The sequence below is a fragment of the Pungitius pungitius genome, chromosome 15 (genome assembly GCF_949316345.1).
Source record: "Pungitius pungitius chromosome 15, fPunPun2.1, whole genome shotgun sequence".
NCBI classification, from domain to species: Eukaryota; Metazoa; Chordata; class Actinopteri; order Perciformes; family Gasterosteidae; genus Pungitius; species Pungitius pungitius.
In genome coordinates this window covers 1,518,247-1,540,256 of record NC_084914.1, presented here as the reverse complement: position 1 = coordinate 1,540,256, position 22,010 = coordinate 1,518,247, and the positions used below count along the sequence as shown (strand labels likewise).

Sequence of the window (22,010 nt, the reverse complement as noted above, 5' to 3'; positions counted from 1 at the left end):
TTAGAGGCTGCACGCTACGATCTGGATCAGAGACCCCCCCCCCCCTATTTTGCTTCTCCAGGTGAGTGGTCCTGTGTTCCACCTCTGATGTCGTCTCCAGCTTGAGCCAATCAGAGATGGCCACCATCAAGCTCATTAAAAAAGTGATCGCCCATGTGCCGTCTGCCACGTAACCAAAGTACAATATGTACATCTGAGATATAGTACAGTAGAAAGTTCATTTAATTCACAATAATCTCTTCAGTATGATCATTTATATTAAAACTTGACCCCCCCGCTGTCCTAATTCGCTCTCATTAACTGCAAATTACCTGATTGTTTGCTTTAACCTTCTTAGCTCCTTCAGGCCGTAAAATAAACCGTTAATGAATATGCGATCGCCCCGTCAGCACCGAGTAATCCGTAATTCTCTCCTTCTGACATATGGTGGAAGAATAATCTGAGATCAAATCCAACAAGAGACCCAAGCTGATGAAGCTTAGCGGGACATAAAGACACTTTACTTTGTTCTATTAGTGGAGGGAAGCTTCTTATTTTGTTTCTATTAGATGTGAAGTGTGAATATACGAGTGGAGGCTTCAAAGGAGAAGCATGAAACATGAAAGGATGAAGAGAAGAAATGAAAGATGAATTAACTTCAACCAGTCAAACACGAAGCAAAGTCTGAAACAACTCTAAACTAACGTAACAATGTAACTACTTTACATATATAAGAGAAATGCCCCAAAGTCTTTTTTGCAGTATTTTAACGTTGAAAAACATTCAGATACATAATTTTAATGCATAAATATTCAGTGCTAGAAATTCAATCACGTTTTTCTTTCAAAACCCGATGACACAGATTTACTTCCATACAACTTCTCTGCTCCCATAGACGTCTATGAGGAAATGACTCTACTTCTGTGTAGTGACAAGCAGGGGGCGACTCATCTGCTCTCATAGACGTCTATGAGGAAATGACTCTACTTCTGTGTAGTGACCAGCAGGGGGCGACTCCTCTGCTCCCATAGACGTCTATGAGGAAATGACTCTACTTCTGTGTAGTGACCAGCAGGGGGCGACTCCTCTGCTCCCATAGACGTCTATGAGGAAATGACTCTACTTCTGTGTAGTGAACAGCAGGGGGCGACTCCTCTGCTCCCATAGACGTCTATGAGGAAATGACTCTACTTCTGTGTAGTGACCAGCAGGGGGCGACTCATCTGCTCCCATAGACTTCTATGAGGAAATGACTCTTCTTCTGTGTAGTGACCAGCAGGGGGCGACTCCTCTGCTCCCATAGACGTCTATGAGAAAATGACTCTACTTCTCTCTTGATTTATTCCCTCAGTAAACATTGTAAACATGAGTTTATGGTCTCAGTCTCTAGTTTCAAGTCTTCTTCAATGCAGCATGATGTTCATTTAGTGAATGATGGTCCATTTAGTGTCAAACAGACCACTTTGTGGAAGTTAGTCATAGCATTTTAGTTGGAGATAAAAAAGCAAAATGGAGACAGAAAAAAAGTGCAAATGCTCTCATCCATCTAGAAGATAGAAGGTGATCCACAAACCGACCGGGGTCTTCATGCAGCGTAAGTCGCTTTGGACAAAAGCATCAGCTAACGCCCCCCCCCCCCCCCCCCCAATGTTTTCTACATCACATTGCCTCCATCAGTGTGTCCACGGACCAAAGAGTCATTAGTTTAGTTTCACCTGTCGGTTTTACAGGTAAATATCAAACAAAGCAGGATATGAACTCTCACTCTCTGATTACTACTTGAGTTCCTGCCTGCCGAGCTTCATCTCGTAAAATCAGCTGATGATGACGATGACGAGGATGGTGATGATGATGATGATATATTTCTGCAGCAGCTTTAAAATCATTTTATATCTGCATTTGGTCGCGTTTGCTGTTTAGCGCTTCAGGTGTGTGCGCGCGCGCGTGCGTTAGGGGCGTGGAGGTGGGAAGCGGGTGCGTTGCATCCCCCCACGTGACCAAGCCTGTCTGTCCTCCGCCTCAGTCCGGATCTCTTTGTTGTGTGTCTGCAGCTCGCCGCCTCTCTTTACGCAGCGCGTCTCCACCGGACCCCCGAGCGGCCTCACCCCCCCCCCCCCCTCATCCCCCGCGTCCACGGGAGGAGGAGCAGAGTCCGGCCCAAAGGGACTGTTATAAGCCGTGTTCACACAGAGCCGCTCGGAGGAAGGGCCGGATGGCGATGCCTCCTCTTCCCCGGACTAACCGGAGCGCCTCGTGAACGCGGATCCACGCGAGAGGAGCGCGTTCCGGTCTGAGGCGGCTCACCGGGACCTACGCGACTGCACGAGCACCTGGATCTAGGGAGGGAGGGGGAGTGGGGGGGAGGGGGGTCATCACATCATGGTGTCGGGCCCTGGGGGGTGTCCCGGCGGGGCGGCCCGGTTCCTGCTGTCCGCGTGCCTCCTGAACGTGCTGCTCTACCTGCCGGAGGCGCGTGCGTCTTACCCCCCGCAGAGCGGGGAGTGCAAAGGCAAAGGGAAGGACTGCACAGGTAAGAGACCAGCTGCTGCATGCCCCCATCCCACAGGGGCGTACTGTCACCTCAGGGGGGGCCTGAGATGAATTAAGGCTTATTGTGGGACGGAGTATCAGTGACGCCCCCCCCCCCATTTCTTCATTTAGGTTGAATGGATCAGGACTGATCAATAATGAATAAATAATAGTAATAAACCATCCTCGCTGCTGCTGTTCTTCATCAGCACCTTCACTGTGTCCATGGCAACAATCAGCAAACACACACACTGAGGACAAGCAAAAGGATTTTTACTATGTCTGTCATTTTAAAGACAAAACTGTGACTTTTAGTCTGAAAACTTGATTAACATCAAAGATTTCCAAAGAACAAAAAAATCACTCACTTCACATCATTTGTGGGTAGAAAAATAATTAATTATATGAAATGTACTATTAGAGTGAATTAAGAATAAGTAACGTATTGACTGGAATTTGGAGTAAGAAATATTATTTATTCATTCTTTATCTAAAAAATAGTCCAATTTAAGTATACTCATTGATTAAAAGTGTTCATGGCCTTTAGAAATCACCTTTGACACACTCTCTGCATCCTGCATGTATATACATATATATATACATATATATATATATATATATATATATATATATATATATATGTATATACATATATATATATATATATATGTATGTATAATCTGAATAGGGGGCAATGACGGTGCATGGAGTAGTGTGATGGGCTGGGAGCTGCAAGGTTGTCGGTTTGAATCCATGTCAAAGAGTCCCTGAGCAAGACACCTGACCCCTAATTGCTCCCCAGGCAAATTGTAATGAAAGTGTTATGCAGAGTGTAATGCAATGTAAGTCACTTTGGATAAAAGCGTCAGCTAAATGTGATGTAATGAATATCATTATTCATCCATTCATTGTAGCGTCGTCCCGTTCTCCCTCCTTAGCTTTTATAAAATATTTAAAAGCCAGAAAACAGCAGCCATGTAAATGAGTGTTAGCCGTCACTCAGGATCCTCATGTGTTATTGATGAACCCTGAACTGCTCACATTGTTTGCATCTGGTGTTCTGCAGTGGAAAGACGTTTAATAAAATTAAATAACTCTCCGAGTGGCGAAGGAGAGCGAAATCACCCGGGAAGCTTCGCCCGGTCTCCGCTGCCACGAAACCTTTGCTCAGAAAAGAGAAGAAGGAGGCTTTTTACGACAAAATGGCTCGTGGCACTTTGCTGGAAAGCAGCTGCTGTGTTCAAGGTCCGCTGGGAAAGCGCAGCTCTGGAAGAGCTTGAAGCATTTGTGGCGACCAGTTCTTCTTCTTTTGTGGTATTGTGAGTGCATCCTGTAGCTCACGCTGCTCACCTGAGGAGTCTGGCTCTGAGGAGTCTCACTTTGAGGAGTCTGGCTCTGAGGAGTCTCATTTTGAGGAGTCTCACTTTGAGGAGTCTCGCTCTGAGGAGTCTCGTTTTGAGGAGTCACTTTGAGGAGTCTCGCTCTGAGGAGTCTCGTTTTGAGGAGTCTGGCTGGGAACCAGCTGCAGGTGTTGGTGATTCTTCTGGTTCTTTGTCTCTGAGGAGACGTGAGAAAACTCTTGTGGCTTCAGCGAAGCAGCCTCGCAGATGTTCGCTCTGCATCTTCTATTCTCTATGGATTTATAAAAATCACTTCCCATGGAGCTTTGAGGGCCTGGTTTGGTGTGGAAGCAGCTCTGAAGCTGATCTCCAACTTAGTCGCAGCAGTAACAGAGCTTTTATTCTAAAAATCCAACAGGACAGGAAATGTGCAGCAATAAGGAAACTAGAAGGAAGTGTTCGGCCACATTCTGAACACATCCCTCTTTTCCCCAAAGCCTCACCTGTGAAAAGCACTTTGTTCAATAACCATGTGCTTTTGTGCCGAGAGGTGTGTATATATATGTATGTATATGTATATACATACATATATCGCATATGTAAATATTCAAATATATATACATATATGTGAATTAGCATTCAGATCTAGAAGTCTCTTTTTCTCAGCTTACAGGTTAGCACTGAGGCTAACATATTAGCACTAACGGTTTAGCACTGAGAGTAACATATTAGCACTAACGGGTTAGCACTGAGGCTAACATATTAGCACTAACGGTTTAGCACTGAGAGTAACATATTAGCACTAACGGGTTAGCACTGAGGCTAACATATTAGCACTAACAGGTTAGCACTGAGGCTAACCTGTTAGTTGGGTAATTCTCTCCTGCTCTTAATTTTCCTGCAGACCCACGCAGTGGAGCGAAGACAGTGATGTTTTCATCGTCTTCATTTGAGCCGAAGCAGACTCATGAAAACATGAATAAATGTTCTTCTCCCTGATGAACACATGTTGTGGCTGTAAAGAAGCGCTGTCTCCTCGTCCCGTCCCTGGCGTTATTAGCCCCCCGGGACAAAGCTTCTTGCTGATGGGGATGAATTCTTCATGACAAAGCAACCCGGCCGAGGCTGAGTCATACATTTATTTATTCTGCAGGATAATTGATTGAACCAATGTTGTGGCGTCGGCGAGTTGCTTCATAATTCAGCGGTGCTGCGTTTGAATTCAGCGCTCGCTGTACATCACCCTCGCCGTCTGTACAGCGATGTGTCTCCTTTCACTCCTCTCAGCCTTTTGTCCCTGCCGCCCTCGGGAGCCTCTTTGTGGTGGAGCCATTAGCGTCCGCGGCGCTCAGGGTTAGCTTCCCCCTCCCCACCGGCCGGACAAAAGGCCCCACGGTTGACTCCTGTGCATCCCTGAACCCGTTGGGTCTCTCTGTGCACCAATAAGAAGGCCTCCAGTGCAGATCACCTGCTGGGAGGGGGCTGGGTTGCTGTGCTCAGAATTGGAATGGGACCTGATTAGTTTCGCTTCACAGACTCTTTGGGCGAATCCTTTCAGCGCAGTAAACAGGGAGGAGGCCTCTGAGGTTCCCTCACATCTAAATGTGTCGCTGAGTCCAAGATGCCTCCAGGTTCCCCTCATCCGCTCATCACCTTAAGAGCTGGAGATGTGTGAATGGTTGGATCACTCAATGTCACACCACTGAAGGCCAACAACAGTACTGTGTGTGTGTGTGTGAGCGGTCATTATATATTATTAAACTGTTTATTACGTTTACTGAGGGAATAAGTCAAAAGAGAAGTCCTTTCCCTGGTTTGGGAGTCTGGACCCAGATATAAAATGTTTAAAACATACATTTCTTTGCTGTGAGAGAAAGCAGAGAAAAGGCTCAGGGGACCCAAACAGGAAGACACAAGAAACCATGGCAACCAAAACCGAGCATGAGGTCTCTTTTTGGACGGAGACGGACTTCCCCCTAAAATGCATAACTCTGTAAAGACGGAGTTAAAAGATTATAAATGCAAATATTTCATGTTCATATTCATACACACACACACACACACACACACACACACACACACACACACACACACACAAAGCCACTGGACTAGTTGACTTGTTCCAGACTGAGATCTCTGGGCCTCTGAACTCGCTTGGCACTTAAAATCTTTCATAACATCTCGTCCTCACTTTCTGTTATTATATCACATGAATTATACATTTTAGAAGCTGTCATTACTTTAATCTGTGCTGTCTTTTCTAAAAGGCCTGTGCTGTCTCCTCCTCGTGTCTTGTTGGACTCCTGTTGTCCCGCCTGGTTGGACTGGTCGAGTTGATGCTGTCTGCTGATGTGGCTCATGTGTCATGGGTTTGGTCTCCCAGTACTCAGTGGGGCCTTTGGCAGGAACAGCCAGTACATCCCAGTATGATTCAATGGAAAGAAGGATATCAAACATGCGTTATTGCTTTGCAATTAAATACACATTCATTCCAGTTAATAAGGACATATTATTCAAACCAGTATGCATATCAATTAATAAATATATAACTATATATAAAAAAAACAATATTCACACTATAACATAACTACCATATTGAACTATTAAAAATATCCAATATAAATACCATTTAATAAATGTATTATATTAAAGGATAAATATATTACAATATAAATATATTTATATAAGATATATTAGTATATGTATACATGGAGATGACAATGAATTATTTTGAATAAAATGTTTTTATCCACGTCCTGGTTGTGTGTCCTCACCACAGTCCTGTGTGCGTTGACGATGTTAACCGATGCGTCGGAGACCCTGACGAGAGGCAGCGTAGGGCGGCGAACGGCAAGCCCAAATCTCAATGTATTTTAGGACGCTGAAATTATAACGTCACTCATTAACTCCATCAGTGATTGGCTAACTGCTTCTTAGACCCGCCTCTTTGGGACACGGCCCGAGCCTAGCTGAGATCTTGAGCTAATGCTGACCATGGTCCCCCGTCTTAGCTTAGCGCGTTGGCATCCCAAGTCACGGCCGCAATCTTTAATAAACACATAACAGGTTGACTCTGCGCCAGAAAAAGAGCTTTAAAATCCTTGTTTTTCAGTCAAATGTGAACTTGGTCCTGCTGCTCGGCGCTGTGTGGGGTGGAATCAAATTGGCTGAAAAAGGCTCCCGTTCCTGCTGCTTTTATGGCACATTAGGTGAGGCAGTAAGGAGGCGGCGTGAAGCGGGAGGAAGAGAACGCCTTTGACATACAAAGAGACCCAGGTTTATAGATTCCACTGCTTTACATCTAATAGCTTTTCCATTAACACCAACAGCTGAACAATTGAGAGCAGTGAATCAGCGAAGAACATAACAAGCATTTTGTTGCTATTAGGACATCTCTTTGTTTTCATAAGTGCACCCTTATAAAAATAAAGCATCGCACGTATTAAATGGATTTTTCAAAATGTCATAAATAAAATCAGAGTGTAGACCCGTTTGAATAATACTCTGTTTCAAAAATAAAATATCAACAATCTACAACAATATCACATTTCTGTGAGTGTTTATCGCTCCATCAGTAATTTATTAACTTCATGAATAAAACTGTGTCGGTGACAAACGCAGCAAATGGAAAAGCTTTCGTGAAGACGGATCTAAAGCGATGAAATTACGATTAGCGTCATCGGACGGAGGTGCCGGGAGGCTACGGAACAAACACCTTTGCCTTGATTTCGTTTTATTACGGATTCCCCGAGCCCCCCGATGACGTCTGTCACGCCTCAGAAACGGACCAGAGGTCAGAGTCCAACAAGGACCTCTGCTGTTGTTGCTCTTATAGGACGTTAGATGTTAGCATTAATAAACAAGGCACAGTATCCTCTGTGCTACTGAGGTAGTGCTACAGTGTTAGCCTTTATGCTACTTGGTTAGCCTTTATGATTCTAGGTTAACCTTTATGCTACTGGTTTAGCCTTTGTGCTACTTGGTTAGCCTTTATGCTTCTTGGTTAGCCTTCATGCTACAGTGTTAGCCTTCATGCTACTTGGTTAGCCTTTATGATTCTAGGTTAACCTTTATGCTACTGGTTTAGCCTTTGTGCTACTTGGTTAGCCTTTATGCTTCTTGGTTAGCCTTCATGCTACAGTGTTAGCCTTCATGCTACTTGGTTAGCGTTTATGATTCTAGGTTAGCTTTCATGCTACTAGGTTAGCCTTTATGCTTCTTGGTTAGCCTTCATGCTACTAGGTTAGCCGTTATGCTTCTAGGTTAGCGTTTGTGCTACTAGGTTAGTGTCTATGATAATCTATTAGCCTTTGTTGAAGTAGCTACTTCAACGAGCTATGATCATTTACAGTTATTTGTCAATCAAAACGTTTCTCTGGTTCCAGAGCCGACATGTCTCTGTAATCGTACATACTGAAAATACACTGCTGGTTTGAGGTCATTGACAAAGATGAACAACCAGCTCATAACTCTAAATAAAAAAGATACATATCATATTTCACGAGATAACACCTTTTTTCAGGTGTTAATGACAAAATGAACGTCCTGACCCGAAGCTCCTGGCAGCAGTTCCGAGGCCTAATTGTCTCGTTAGTGGCGGCGGGCCGAGTGACCCTCCCCCGTCTCAGACAGACTTCCCCGGAGGTCAATTACTTCCCGCTCTGCTCCGGCTTCAGGCTGCACAACGAAGCTGTGAGGAGTCCGCTTGTCCCTCTGATCCGCTGCACATGATGAATAAAACATCACAGCCGCTCCATCCCCAGGTGAAGATACGGCCGATGAAGCCCAGCGAGCCGGGGGGTCAGGCGGGAGTCCGCCGGGCCGCCGGGAAAACCAGGAGGAAGGCGCGGCGCTAATTAGGCAGCAGGTGTTTCTGCAGCACAGACGGTTTGAGGTTGTGTGCTTCTGTTTTCCTGCTTACGAGGTTTCACTAATGTCCAAACAAACAAAGCACAGAGAGAGAGGGGCGAGTCGCGCATGTTGCTGGTTAGCTCGTACTGTTAGCACCGTTAGCGCTGCGGCATATTGGTCATCTTGTTTTTTTTTTCAAACCAGTAAACCAGAAGTTACCGTACATCTTCACCATTTGTGTCTTTATAATACAATTAATCACTAATTAATTAATTAATTAATTAAAGGTTTTTTTATAAAGGTAATAAAGTAGTAGATCATTAAAATCTCTATAGTGGAGGTTGGTTTCTGGTATTTTATTGGTTGCACTTGATGTCACCTCGATTCTTCACAGGAGTTTGTTTTGTTCTTCTTCTGGTGTTTGTTTTGTTCTTCTTCTGGTGTTTGATTTGTTCTTCTTCTGGTGTTTGTTTTGTTCTTCTTCTGGTGTTTGTTTTGTTCTTCTTCTGGTGTTTGCTTTGTTCTTCTTCTGGTGTTTGGTTTGTTCTTCTTCTGGTGTTTGATTTGTTCTTCTTCTGGTGTTTGCTTTGTTCTTCTTCTGGTGTTTGGTTTGTTCTTCTTCTGGTGTTTGATTTGTTCTTCTTCTGGTGTTTGTTTTGTTCTTCTTCTGGTGTTTCAGGGAATGAAGCATCTGCACATTTCCCACAAACGGTTTTGGTGATGCAGCAGGAAAAGGAACAATGTTGGCCCTCAAAACATGGGATTTGAATTCCCATGATGCATCCCTGATGGCGTTTTTTACTTAAATGTCGACCCCCTCAGCTCCCACCGCCCTGCCCCCCCCCCCCCAACCCATCTCCTGTTTCTGGAGAGGATAATTTCTCTGCTTTTAGAGAAACCAGATCAATACGCCGCAGCAGTCGTTGACAAGGTTTCACTTCTCTATGAAAAGAAAGCTTCACACATCATTGTGTGTGTCCTGTGAGTGTGTGTGTGTGTGTGTGTGTGTGTGTGTGTGTGTGTGTTTCACACCTCAGCATTGAGGTGCAGTTGGAGTCTCTATTTGTTCCCGACATGGCGTCTGATAACTTGCTTGGATGGAAAAGCGCGTTTCTATGTGATGCAATCTCACAATATTAGTTCACAACTTCACAAGGGTGGACCCCTCAGTGGTGGGAGGAGCTAGAGGCCGATAGGGGCGGGGCTACGGTCTGTGTGATGAGTTTCTTATTAAGAACGATGTAGAAGCTACAGTAGAATCGGGTACATCGGACCTGAGAAATCGTACGTCGAAGAAGTCTTTTCTCTGTGTTTTATATCATCAACCAGAGGAAGATGCGCTGCGCTGGGAGTTTGATTGACAGAAAGTTCATCCAATCAGCGCACCAGTATACTTTTTGCCTCCTCTCGCTCAGCGGACCCAGCAGTGCACTGTGGGTCTAAACCAACGGCCGACGCTGTGCAGCGGTGAAAGTGTTAAAGGACGAAGGGCTCCGAGCAGCAGGCAGAAGACGGGGTATCGACGTGCGTCTCTCCTGGGGAGGGATGGGGAAGCGGTGGGGGGGTTTAGATAAGGAGCTGGGCCGGGTGGCCATGGCGACCGGGTGGGATGGGGGGGGGGGGGGGGGGGGGGTGAGGGGGGGTGGATGTGCCCCTGGGCGGCGGCTAGCTGCTGCGCTCCGTCAGCTCCTTTAGTTCTGCTCTGACACCAAAGAGAGGGAATTATGTGCATTTTAAAATCCCTGTTTCTGTTGTAAAATGTATGAGGGAGAAGAACCTGAAGACAACGTGGCCGAGGTCCAACACACACACACACACACACACACACAAACACACACATGCACACACACACATACACACACATGCACACACACATGGATCAGCAGATATACCTTCCCTCTGTTGCTGGTTGTAGGGATAAAGACGTGTTTCTTGTGGCTTACCGTGATCCAAAATTGAAAACAAACACACACACACACACACACACACACACTGTGAGTCGACGTCGCTCGTTGCTTTTATGAGTGTGACACAATATTTAAGCTGCTGCTTTTGTGTCATTCTTTGGGATCAGATCTAATGTCCTCAGCATGATGTTCCTTTATTTAGAGTCGAACAGACCATAGAAAGAGATGATTTGGGGCGGGGCTACACACTGATTGACAGGCGTTTACGCCTCCTCAGTGCGCGAGGGTCACGTTCTGTCCGCGTGCCGCTTTAAGTGCGACCTCCCAAGGTCACGTCTCTGCGTTTAAAACAAGGAGGAGGGTTTGAATCGTACCCTTCGACCTTTTATCTCCTCTGCTGCTCATTTGGAGTCTGATGGCATTAAAATGCTTCCTCAGCTGAATCTCAAACAATGTCAGTGGAAAAAACAAGACTGTATGAACTGCTTTATTTTGTGTTTTTTCTATATTGTGAGTCTGTCCTGCAGCGCCACGACTCTCAGGGGCTTTGGTGCCGGCGCGGCCATTTTTAGGAACAATGGAGGTCGGTGAACAGTAATTACAGGTCGTTACACGGCCCTCGGCCCCCTGCTGTGGTGTGTGAACCCTGACCTGACATCACAAAGGAAACCGGGTCTGTGTGTGTGTTTGTGTCAGAGAGTCTTTTCACATTCAGCTGGAATCTCAGATTATTTAGATGTCTTTTTATTTAAAAAATGTATAATTTAAAATGGCAAAAATGGCGATCAATTGAAGGCCTTCAATGCAGGGCATGAAGAAGCTGATTGAGTGGGTTGTGTATCTGGATATGTGCTTCCCTTCTCCTTCTTCTCCTCCTCTGCGACTCGATGCTGGAGGTGTTTGTGGGTCTGATATTGATCCGCCCGCCTCCCTCACTTAACCCCCCCCCCCCTGTTTAACCCTTTGCGTTTCTCCCCGTGTTGCAGATCTGTCGGAGAAGAAGAGCGACCTGAGGGTCTGCGACGAGTCCACCTGCCGATTCTCCGGCGTGTGCAGAGACGACGGAGCTCAGCTCAAATGTGTCTGTCAGTTCCAGGTAGGAATCTACGTATCTACAGTGTGATCTGACTGCTGAGTTTACTCTCCCTCAATGGAATCATAAAGAGTCCAATCTGACGTTTGAGACATTTTCAGGACCAAAACCTGGACTCCCAACGACAAACAATGCTGTGGTAGAGACCTGTCAATCATTGTGTAGCCCCGCCCTAAAGCATCTCGTCTCATCTGCGTTGGTCTTCTTCAGTGCAGCATGATGTTCATTTAGTGAATGATGGTCCATTTAGAGTCAAACAGACCATAAACCAGAGGATGCTTTAGGGCGGGGCTACATGCTGATTGACAGGTCAATTTCTCTCTGTCGCTCCTTGACCTCCCAAATACGGTCACTTCCTGTTCACTGGTTGAACAAAGCACTGGAGGCTTTGGGTGACGCCTTATTGACCGTCTCAGGAGGTAGAAACATGATCAGGCCGATCTGATTCCTCCTCAGAGTCCTGAAGGAGATCTGTGTTATGAGAGGAGGCTCAGAGGAGATCTGTGCTGTGATCAACCATTCAGGCAAATCAGGACGACTGGGGCTCCTCAGATGAATCTTCATTCAGGGTCACCATCGGCTCTACTGGCCTTGAATGTGACACGTGAACAGCTGACGTCCCGTGGAGACTTCACTGACTTTCCTGTTTCATTCCCAGTGTCACAAGAACTACGTCCCGGTGTGCGGCTCCAACGGGGACACCTACCAGAACGAGTGCTACCGCCGACAGGCGTCCTGCAAGCAGCAGCGAGCCATCCTGCGGGTGTCCGACGGCCCCTGCTCCGCCGGTGAGTCCCCCTCGGTCCAGGCCGGTGCCCCCCCCAGGAGGGAACCGCTGCTCCGCGCTCACACAAAAGGCTTTTCATGAATAAACTGCGTTTCCAGGTGTGAAGGCACTAATTTGCAGTGTGCCGCTTCATCGGGACTCGATGGGTCCACATCGAGGCTTTCAGTGTCTCACTAACATCTTTAACGAGGCGTTCAGGGCCGTCTGTGTTTTTTCACAGTGACTGAGTTTCTTCTCCTGCACCACGTCTTCAGATCCAGGGAACGAACGAGACGGTTAATCGCAGATCAATTTGAAGATGAGACACGAGATGAGATAACTGTGGATTAAAGTGTTCCCACGCCCCAGATGAAAACATGTCTCTATGCTAAGCTATGCTAAGCTATGCTAAGCTATGCTAACTTTGAAGCTGTTGCACGGTGAAACTTGAGAGAATGGTGCATGTCAATGAACTGATTATCATGTGAGCCTTGATTAGTGTGTGGTTCCACCAGGTGTCCTTGTAGTAAAGAGATGCTGCTGTCTCTCCTTTGTTCACAGATCCCGGCTCTGGATCCGGAGACGGATACGGTGAGTTTGTATTTTAATATCCTCTTAATCTTTTTTTCCTGCTTGGCTTTCACTAAAGTCAAACACACATAAATTACAGCGTCTTTTTGAGCTACCGAGCTGGTACTCGATGATCAACACTACTCAAACTACTCCAAAAAACAAGAAGAAAGATTCCACACATGAAAGTCAGCAGGAGAAGACGCTGCTGAAATAAAGCATTGTGCTTCAGTCACCTTGTAGATTCTGTCCTCTGCTCGTTGGCCCGCCTAATCTGTCCAGAACCCCCAGACCCCCCAAGACCCCCCCAGAGTCCAACCGGGACAAAGAGACTCTGCTGCGGCTCCTCGTCCAATCGATCGGGGGCCTGTGAGCCCCCTGAGCTCTACGTTCAATACTTCCAGCCACAGCCGGTCTGCTAACCAGCGGACCCAAACACACACACACACACGCACACACACACACACACAGTCTACAGCATCCACCCCCTCACGTCATTTTAATCATCATGTTGCTCCTAAACTGCATTTTTCTTGTAACCGAAGAAAAAATCTACAGCAGAGTGACACCTCCATTCATATCTCTGATGCAACATATTTAATACCCAAGATATTTACTTTTAAATGTATCTTTACATTTTAACAGTTCTATAATGTGTAAAGACTTGTGTATTAATTCGGGGGTGGAATAACTTCAGGTCAGAGGACATTTGCAGATGTCTGATGTGCATAAATGACATTACATTGATTCATGGAAGCAGCTTCCCTGATGAAGGGGGCGTGGATAAATCCTGGGGGCTCTTTGGTATTTTGTGTTCCGGTTGCTACCAACATCTGATATCATCAGATGCTTCATGCACATGGTTTTTCCATTGAAGGTGTTTTGTTACTCTTCAATAAGAGGATCAATAAGAGGTTTGGAGTTAATGGCGTTATCACCTTGAAACAACTCGTTCTCCTCCGCGTCCTGCTGAGAGCGGACTCATGTCTCTGACGTCAGACGGTACACTTTTATAGCTGCTTTGTGCGTTTTGTTGCAGACGACGAGGGTTCAGGCTCCGACGTCGGGAAGAAGTTCACCAAGTGCAGCACCTGTAAATACGGAGCGGAGTGCGACGAGGACTCGGAGGACGTCTGGTGAGTGTCTGATGAAGAAGAAGAAGCAGAGACCACCACGTCCAGGATGATTACCTGGTGCTGTGTCCTCATCCAACTCAGAGTTTAGAGTTCGATTTGTTTGCACAATTAAATAAAAACAATGTAACAAAGATACGAAAAATGTGGCTTCCTCATTCGGCCAAGCTCAAAATGAATGAGAGAGAAGGTTGTGTCATCTGCAAATAATAATAAATAATGGATTTTAGATACAAATCCTTGATATATATGAGGAATAATGAATGAAATCGTGACCCCTGTGCAACCCCACATGGGAGTCTGAAAGAATATTTGGGTCCGCCTTGAATTCGCCAATTAATGACACGCGTCTTCATTTAGAAGTCTCCGCTTCAGCCAATGATGCTTTGGTAGAAACACTGACCTGCTACTCTGTTTTTCTTTAAGGTGCATCTGTAACATCGACTGCAGCGGGCACAACGAAAACCCGGTGTGTGCTACCGACGGAAACTCCTACAACAACCCCTGCCTGGTCCGAGAGGCGTCGTGTATGAAGCAGGAGCAGATCGACGTCAAACACCTGGGCCGGTGCCCCGGTAAGACGCCTGAGGAGCAGCTACCCTCGTCACCATGAAGGCTAACCCAGTAGCGCAAAGGCTAGTCCAGTAGCACTAACCCAGTAGCACGAAGGCTAGTCCAGTAGCACTAACCCAGTAACACGAAGGCTAGTCCAGTAGCGCTAACCCAGTAGCACAAGGCTAGTCCAGTAGCGCTAACCCAGTAGCGCAAAGGCTAGTCCAGTAGCACTAACCCAGTAGCACAAAGGCTAGTCCAGTAGCACTAACCCAGTAGCACAAAGGCTAGTCCAGTAGCGCTAACCCAGTAGCACAAGGCTAGTCCAGTAGCACTAACCCAGTAGCGCAAAGGCTAGTCCAGTAGCACTAACCCAGTAGCATGATTGCTAGTCCAGTAGAACTAACCCAGTAGCACGAAGGCTAGTCCAGTAGCGCTAACCCATTAGCATGATTGCTAGCCCAGTAGAACTAACCCAGTAGCACAAAGGCTAGTCCAGTAGCGCTAACCCAGTAGCACGAAGGCTAGTCCAGTAGCACAAACCCAGTAGCACGAAGGCTAGTCCAGTAGTGCTAACCCATTAGCATGATTGCTAGCCCAGTAGAACTAACCCAGTAGCACGAAGGCTAGTCCAGTAGCGCTAACCCAGTAGCACGAAGGCTAGTCCAGTAGCAAGAACCCAGTAGCACTAACGTAAATCTAGTTTTGGTTTAGGCTTGAAAATGATGCGTTCAATGTCAATTTCCTTTCCTAATTTTTGATGTCTTTACTTCAGTCCGTCCTGAAATTACTTGAAATGTTTCCTCTCAGAGCTCGGCTCTATTTCACCGTGTTGCATCACTTTAAGGTCCTCTGTCACTTTAAATTCTCCCTGGATTGTGGATGTGTAACCCTTCCTCCTCGTCCTCCTCCATCCTGGTGCCACAGACGCAGGTTGTTACTGTAAAATGCAGGATGGATGCGTGACATCCTTTCGTCTCTGGCGTGAATCAGCCTCATTATCAAAACCGTGTCGGGACAAATGAACCCGTCTAATCATTGATATATATAGACTGAGGAAGACGTAGAGGAGACTGAGACCATAAACTCATGTTTAAAATGTTCACTGAGGGAATAAATCAAGAGAGAAGTAGAGTCATTTCTTCACAGACGTCTATGGGAGCAGATGAGTCGCCCCCTGCTGGTCACTACACAGAAGTAGAGTCATTTCCTCATAGACGTCTATGGGAGCAGAGGAGTCGCCCCCTGCTGGTCACTACACAGAAGTAGAGTCATTTCCTCATAGACGTCTATGGGAGCAGAGGAGTCGCCCCCTGCTGGTCAGGAGAGAGAATTCACCTTTAACTCATGAAGCGTCAGTTTAAAGTATTTTTTTCTTCAAGTCTTCAAGTGAAACCACTTTCGTTTGGTTTGGGGTGGGGGTTTTCTGGTAAGTTGCCTTTAGGAAGCTGAGGTAATAAAACCTTTTCACCTTCCTGGTTCCTTATCACGAGGGTTATGGACCATTTGCTCTCATGGGAAATCTGTGAGTCACTGCACACTCTATGTTTCTGCTGATGTTTCTTATTGACCCCTCCTCACACTGAGACCTCCATGCACCAGCCCTGAATCTCAGACGTAACTAGTTATAGATCAGACCCCTTATAAGTCCAGTTTAAGGTCTACAGTGTGTGTTTTAGTGGAGGTCTAGTCTGAAGATGTAAAGGCTCTCTGTGGTCCTGATGTCATCAGAGAGCTTCTTCCATACCAAGCAGGATTTATGGATTCCTCCTCAGCGGCTTCAAGGTGGACAGTCAGCGAGCGTCTGATTGGTCCCGAGAGGCAGGGGGTGTCGAGCTCCCCCCCCCACTGAGATGAAGAGCATCTGGCCGAAGGGGGACTGACTCCCGACTGAGGGCTCAGATATGGATTGAAGTTAATTTTGCCTCGGTTGAGGTTAGGTTTTTGATCAATTCTCATCGGCCGTCTGAGCAAACACCAACATGAAACAATGCAAATGTAGTATTTGCCTCTATTTTCAATACGATCATAAGCTCACGGTTGGGATCGAGGGAGAAGATTAGCAGCTGGTTGGATTTGAGTCCAATGTTCCATTAAAGTAAAGGTCATTTGATAAGATTTTTCTAGTTTTAGTTAAAGTTGAAAAAGAGGGATGATGGGAGGAGGTATGAAGGGGAGAGAGAGAGAGAGAGGGATGATGAGAGGAGGTATGGAGGGAAGAGAGAGGGATGATGGGAGGAGGTATGACGGGGAGAGAGAGAGAGGGATGATGGGAGGAGGTATGAAGGGGAAAGAGGGGGAGGATGGGAGGAGGTATGAAGGGGAGAGAGGGGGAGGATGGGAGGAGGTATGGAGGGAAGAGAGAGGGATGATGGGAGGAGGTATAAAGGGGAGAGAGGGGGAGGATGGGAGGAGGTATGAAGGGGAGAGAGGTGGAGGATGGGAGGAGAGGGAGTTTAGTCAATATTTCTTCAGGAATGATGGGGTACTAAAGATGGATGAGTGTGTGTTTGTGTGTATTTCAATTCTACCTCCCTGTGTCGGAGTGTGTAGCAGCAGAAGACACAGACACACACACACACACACACACACACACACACACACACCACCTTGACTCTGAGGAACCGAGCTAGACTCAGACGTGGAGTACTGTCACACACACACAAGAAGACAGCAGGTGGTGATTCAAAGGTGTCCACACGGGGAAACAGACGAGGAATCGGCTCATTTAGTAACTGTCTCTGTTTCCGTCTCCTCAGCAGCTGATAAAGACAAACCAGGGAAGAAGGACGACAGCAGTCCTTTCAAGGTCAACGTCTTAGGTGAGCGAGCTCTCCATCCTTTCAGGTAGAAGTGAGACGCCTGGAACCCCCAAGCAGACACCAGTCACAACCTCAGGGTCGATAGCAAGTTCACGTCGTCATGGTGATGTCACTCGTTGTTTTGTGGACGTTTTGGACAATTGAGTTCGTTTTTTTGTTTTCTTGCCGTCGCCAATTTTTATTTTGCAACCAGTAAACAGGAAGTGACCATACCCTGAGTGAGGAGGAATAGAGGCCTGTCAATCAGAAAATCATGTCTTCCCCATCGTCCTATTGTTAAAGTAAGTGTCACGGGACTCTGTGTTCATGAATGTCCACATCCTGGACCTCTGCACGGCTGTCGATCTCATCGATCTTTTGCGCGGCGTTGACTCGGCGCTGCGACTGTGCGACTGAAGATGGCGGATTAGCAGCAGCAGCAGCCGGCTGTCGTTTGGGGATCGAAGAGGAGATGAAACACTACCTGAAGGGGTCTTATTATTCGCTCTCTGCATCGATCGTCACCGACTGAAACGTCCCGCGAGGCGACTGATGCCTCGCGGTTTGAATTTGCACCTGGAGACGAGAGAGGCCGCGTTCACGCGCGTTGTGTTCTGGTCTGTTCTTCTGGACCTTCTCTGGTTCCTCGGCCTTCGTTAGAAAGGTTTATTTACAATAAACACAACGTGTTGTTTAACAAAAAGGAGCAAGACTTAAAATCTCAGGACTTTCCTTGCATTGCACAAGATTTAATGCTTCCATTTTTAGACTTCCGTTCATAGAAGCAGTTTAACCGGTTTGTCTTTCGTCCAGAGACCACCGGTCTGGACCACGGAGACGGGCTCTTCCCCGGGAGGCCGATCCCCTGCTCTGAGAGCTACGCCGCCTACTGTGTCCACGGGAAGTGTGAAATGAAGTACAGCACGGCCAGCTGCAGGTGTGTGAGGCCTCAAGTACTACTGCTGTGTGTGTATAAGTACACACAGTACATAAGTACTACCCACATTCTTTTCACTGAACATGTCAGGGATAAAACGTGCGTGTGCGTGTTCCAGGTGTGACGCGGGCTACAGAGGTGCTCAGTGTGACGAGCCTCAGGACTTCAACATCCTGTACGTGGTGCCCAGTGGACAGAAGCTCCACTACGTCCTCATCGCCGCCATCATCGGCGCCGTGCAGATCGCCATCATCGTCGCCGTGGTGATGTGCATCACAAGGTGAGCAGTGCTCCGTTGGTTTAGTTAAACCTAACGGTTGGTTTAGTTAAACCTGTTGGTTCACTTAGGTTTAACGGTTGGTTTAGTTAAAGCTAATGGTTGGTTTAGTTAAACCTGTTGGTTCAGTTAGGTTTAACTATTGGTTTAGCTAAAGCTAACGGTTGGTTTAGTTAAAGCTAACGGTTGGTTTAGTCAAAGCTAACGGTTGGTTTAGTTAAACCTGTTGGTTCAGTTAGGTGTAACTATTGGTTTAGTTAAAGCTAACGGTTGTTTTAGTTAAAGCTAATGGTTGGTTTAGTTAAAGCTAATGGTTGGTTTAATCAAAGCTAATGGTTGGTTTAATCAAAGCTAATGGTTGGTTTAGTTAAACCTGTTGGTTCAGTTAGGTTTAACGGTTGGTTAAGTTAAAGCTAACGTCGGTATAGTAAACCCAGCTGTACCGGTGCATGTAGCATATCAAAGGGTGCGTCATTATTAGCCGTGTAAACATCTTCATTTCCCTCATGGTTCCACATTGAGTTTCTGCCTCTGTTCCTCCCTTCAGGAAATGTCCTAAAAACCAGCGGGGGGGTCGCCGGCAGAAGCAGAACCTGGGACACTTTTCCTCGGACACGAGCTCCCGGATGGTATAGCGGCTTCGTTTCTTACGTCGTTCTTTCTTACGTCGTGGGAAGGAAAACCATTTTTTTAACAGTAGATTTGTTGTATTGGTTTTTTTCTCACCTGGGAAACCATTAGAAAAGAAGAATGATGATGTTTATTTAAGGGGCCTTATTTTCCCTCCTTTTTCCCATTTTTGGAAGTCGTTAACTTCGTAAATACTTTTACCTGCTTCCTTGTGATCATCAGCTCCTCTGGAATGTGCTATTTATTGAACTTCTTGTTCTCTACTAATGTTGAGCAGCTGATCACCAAAAGCTGTCTGCTTAGCTGTTGTAGCGGGGGGTGGGGGGGTTTGATGGGGGGGGGGCAGCCGTCGATATGTAGCCATCTTCACACTGTGTTCAAACATCATTCTGTCAATCAGTAGCACTTTTTAGATCCATGTTTACGTTGATTTTATTTTGAAACTGTTTCTAGTTTGTGTGTATTGGCATGACTTGTGACAACTGTGTATCGTGGTGTAGTTTTAACTTAAGAAGCAAAGCTGGACTTCTTGGGGGGGGGGGCTGATTGTTAAAGAATGTGTAGAGACAAACGGGCTGATTCGGGTTGATGTTCCCAGGAACGTTTCTTCTTCTGAGGAACCCGAGGATTGTAACGTCAACTTTAAATGATGTTTTTATGTGGGAACATTTCTTTCTTTCAATGTGAGACAGTTTGTTTCTTCCTTGTTTTTCTCCTCAGCGACACATTCACAGAAGAAAATACAATAATCTTTTGGGAGTAATGCTTAATTTTACTCACTATTGTGATTATGGTATTAACGTGATCGGATACAGACGTTAAAGTCGGAGGTATTTAAACGTATTAAGTCACACTGGAAAAAATCTACATGTAAACTGCGTTTTTTGGTTGAAAGCTGATTTTTTCCTACAATTAGAAGGCATTTCTTTTTAGGGAAAGGTGCGATTGTGATTACCTATGCACAAACTAGACTGATGGTTAAATTAATTCCAAAAAGTGAGACTACGAGACGAGACGAAGGCCCTTTAACGCTTACCAAGGGACGGGGTGAAAGGTCAAACAGTTTGTCTTTTTGGATGTGTCTGACTTTTGTTCGGTTTAAAGGACCTTCTAACTGGCTGTCATTAGAACTGGAGAAAAGGAAAACCAACAAAGGAAATGACGAGAGGAGGAGCCTAAGCGCGTCCAACGGGATCTCGTCACAAAAACCTCTCAATAGTTTATGAGTTAATAGGAAAGAACCACAGAGACGTCCATCAAACCACCGACGATGGGGGAAGTCCACAGGAAGTAGGGGATTACGACAGGAAGTAGGCGGCGATGTCATGAAGACCGGACTTAGCCAATGACAAAGGGGGGCGAAGGTGACTAACTGGACAGAAGATGAGGACAGGAAGTAGGCGTCACATCATTGGAACGTGAAAGCCAATCTAAACGGATCAGACTGTGTTCTGCTGTGGTCGAAGGTTCGACCTCTTGATCCGACCAACCGTCACCTGCCACCTGGGGGGGGGGGTTCAGCCAAACATCAACGGACGCAGGAAGTGCAACAACTCGCTGAGCATCGAGCTCGAGGAATTTCACCGAAATAAAACCGATTAAACGACATTTCAACCTCCAGGAAACAATCCACAAGGATTCAATGATCAGTCATGAACCGTCTGAAGGGTCGGGGGGGGGGGGGGTTGTCTCTTTGTCTTTCATCTTTGTTTTTCTGTAACGTCTTAGTGTAAAAGGGTCGTTTCGACTTGTCGACCATCGCAGCCGTGACTTCTCTCAATGTGACTAGAATGTGTTTGACATGTTGATATTCTGCATGTAGACTGGAGGCGGTTTTTGGTCTCTGCAAAATAAAAGGAAACGTTTTTTTAATGTACAGCGTGGTGCCAACGTGATGTTTGAGCTCAGGTGTGCGTGTGTGATGATTCTCCACAGAGACTGTGTCCTATCTGCATATGTATTCCACTTCTTCTGCAAGTGGTTCTCTCCGTGAGGATCACTTCGTGTCGCTGGTCCGTGCTCGTCGTGGAAAAACCAGATACCTGCAGCCTCCAGCCAGGTGCTCGTCACAAGGCTCCGCCCACCCGGCGGTTTAATTAGCGCTGCCGTCTAATTAAAATCTGCTGCTCTGTGTGGTACATTTCTACAAAGGGCGGGACTGAAGGCTCTTTGGACTAAATATAGGGGTTTAAGAGTGGAAGGTGGGGGGTAATTCAGGGACAGGAGCAGCTGCTGGCTTCAGTCAAACACATCCAGTCCAAACTAACACGCTGCTGAAATGATCCAACCATTAATGCCGAGATTCAGTGATTTTGAGTGTTGATGGAGATGCTACGGTGTTAGCGTAGCGCAGCACAAACCGAACTCCATTCAGAAAACAAGTGGTTTGCTTGTCTCCACAAGGACAGAAAAGATGCAGCAGGAATCCAGACCTTTACAAATCTCAATAATTACCGTGTTAATATATAAATAGAATTTAATTCATCCATCTATTGCAATGAAATGAAACAGAATCGGTCCCTCGTCAGATTCAGCGTTTGTACCTCGATGAAACAGGACGACTAAGTCAACTTTCGATTATAAACACAGAAAACGCCCTTAGATCAGTCAATAGGCCAGTGGATCTGTATGAGCAGCAGTGACCA

At 46.2% G+C, this 22,010-nt stretch overlaps 1 protein-coding gene across 2 annotated transcripts; it reads left to right on the top strand.

Moving 5' to 3' along the window:
* The first annotated feature begins 1,946 nt into the window (after positions 1 to 1,946).
* On the top strand, positions 1,947 to 21,241 carry tmeff1a (transmembrane protein with EGF-like and two follistatin-like domains 1a). 2 transcript variants are annotated; one of them, XM_037457976.2, is made up of 10 exons: positions 1,947 to 2,509; positions 11,593 to 11,702; positions 12,358 to 12,487; positions 13,027 to 13,056; positions 14,075 to 14,171; positions 14,595 to 14,743; positions 17,483 to 17,542; positions 18,335 to 18,458; positions 18,577 to 18,738; positions 19,283 to 21,241. In XM_037457976.2, exons 1-10 carry the CDS (start codon positions 2,359 to 2,361, stop codon positions 19,368 to 19,370), a joined length of 1,101 nt encoding a protein of 366 aa, XP_037313873.1. In that variant the 5' UTR covers positions 1,947 to 2,358; the 3' UTR covers positions 19,371 to 21,241. The 2 variants fall into 2 exon arrangements, with proteins under 2 accessions (XP_037313873.1, XP_037313872.1); XM_037457975.2 differs by having other exon boundaries at positions 1,953 to 2,509; positions 17,480 to 17,542.
* Positions 21,242 to 22,010: the final 769 nt, after the last annotated feature.

Excerpts from the sequence above, each read along its gene's own strand:
- tmeff1a (XM_037457975.2), top strand. The coding sequence starts at position 2,359 with ATGGTGTCGGGCCCTGGGGGGTGTCCCGGCGGGGCGGCCCGGTTCCTG. Across the intron at positions 2,510-11,592 it reads CAAAGGGAAGGACTGCACAG|ATCTGTCGGAGAAGAAGAGC; the intron begins GTAAGAGACCAG and ends CCCGTGTTGCAG. Across the intron at positions 14,744-17,479 it reads ACACCTGGGCCGGTGCCCCG|CAGCTGATAAAGACAAACCA; the intron begins GTAAGACGCCTG and ends CCGTCTCCTCAG.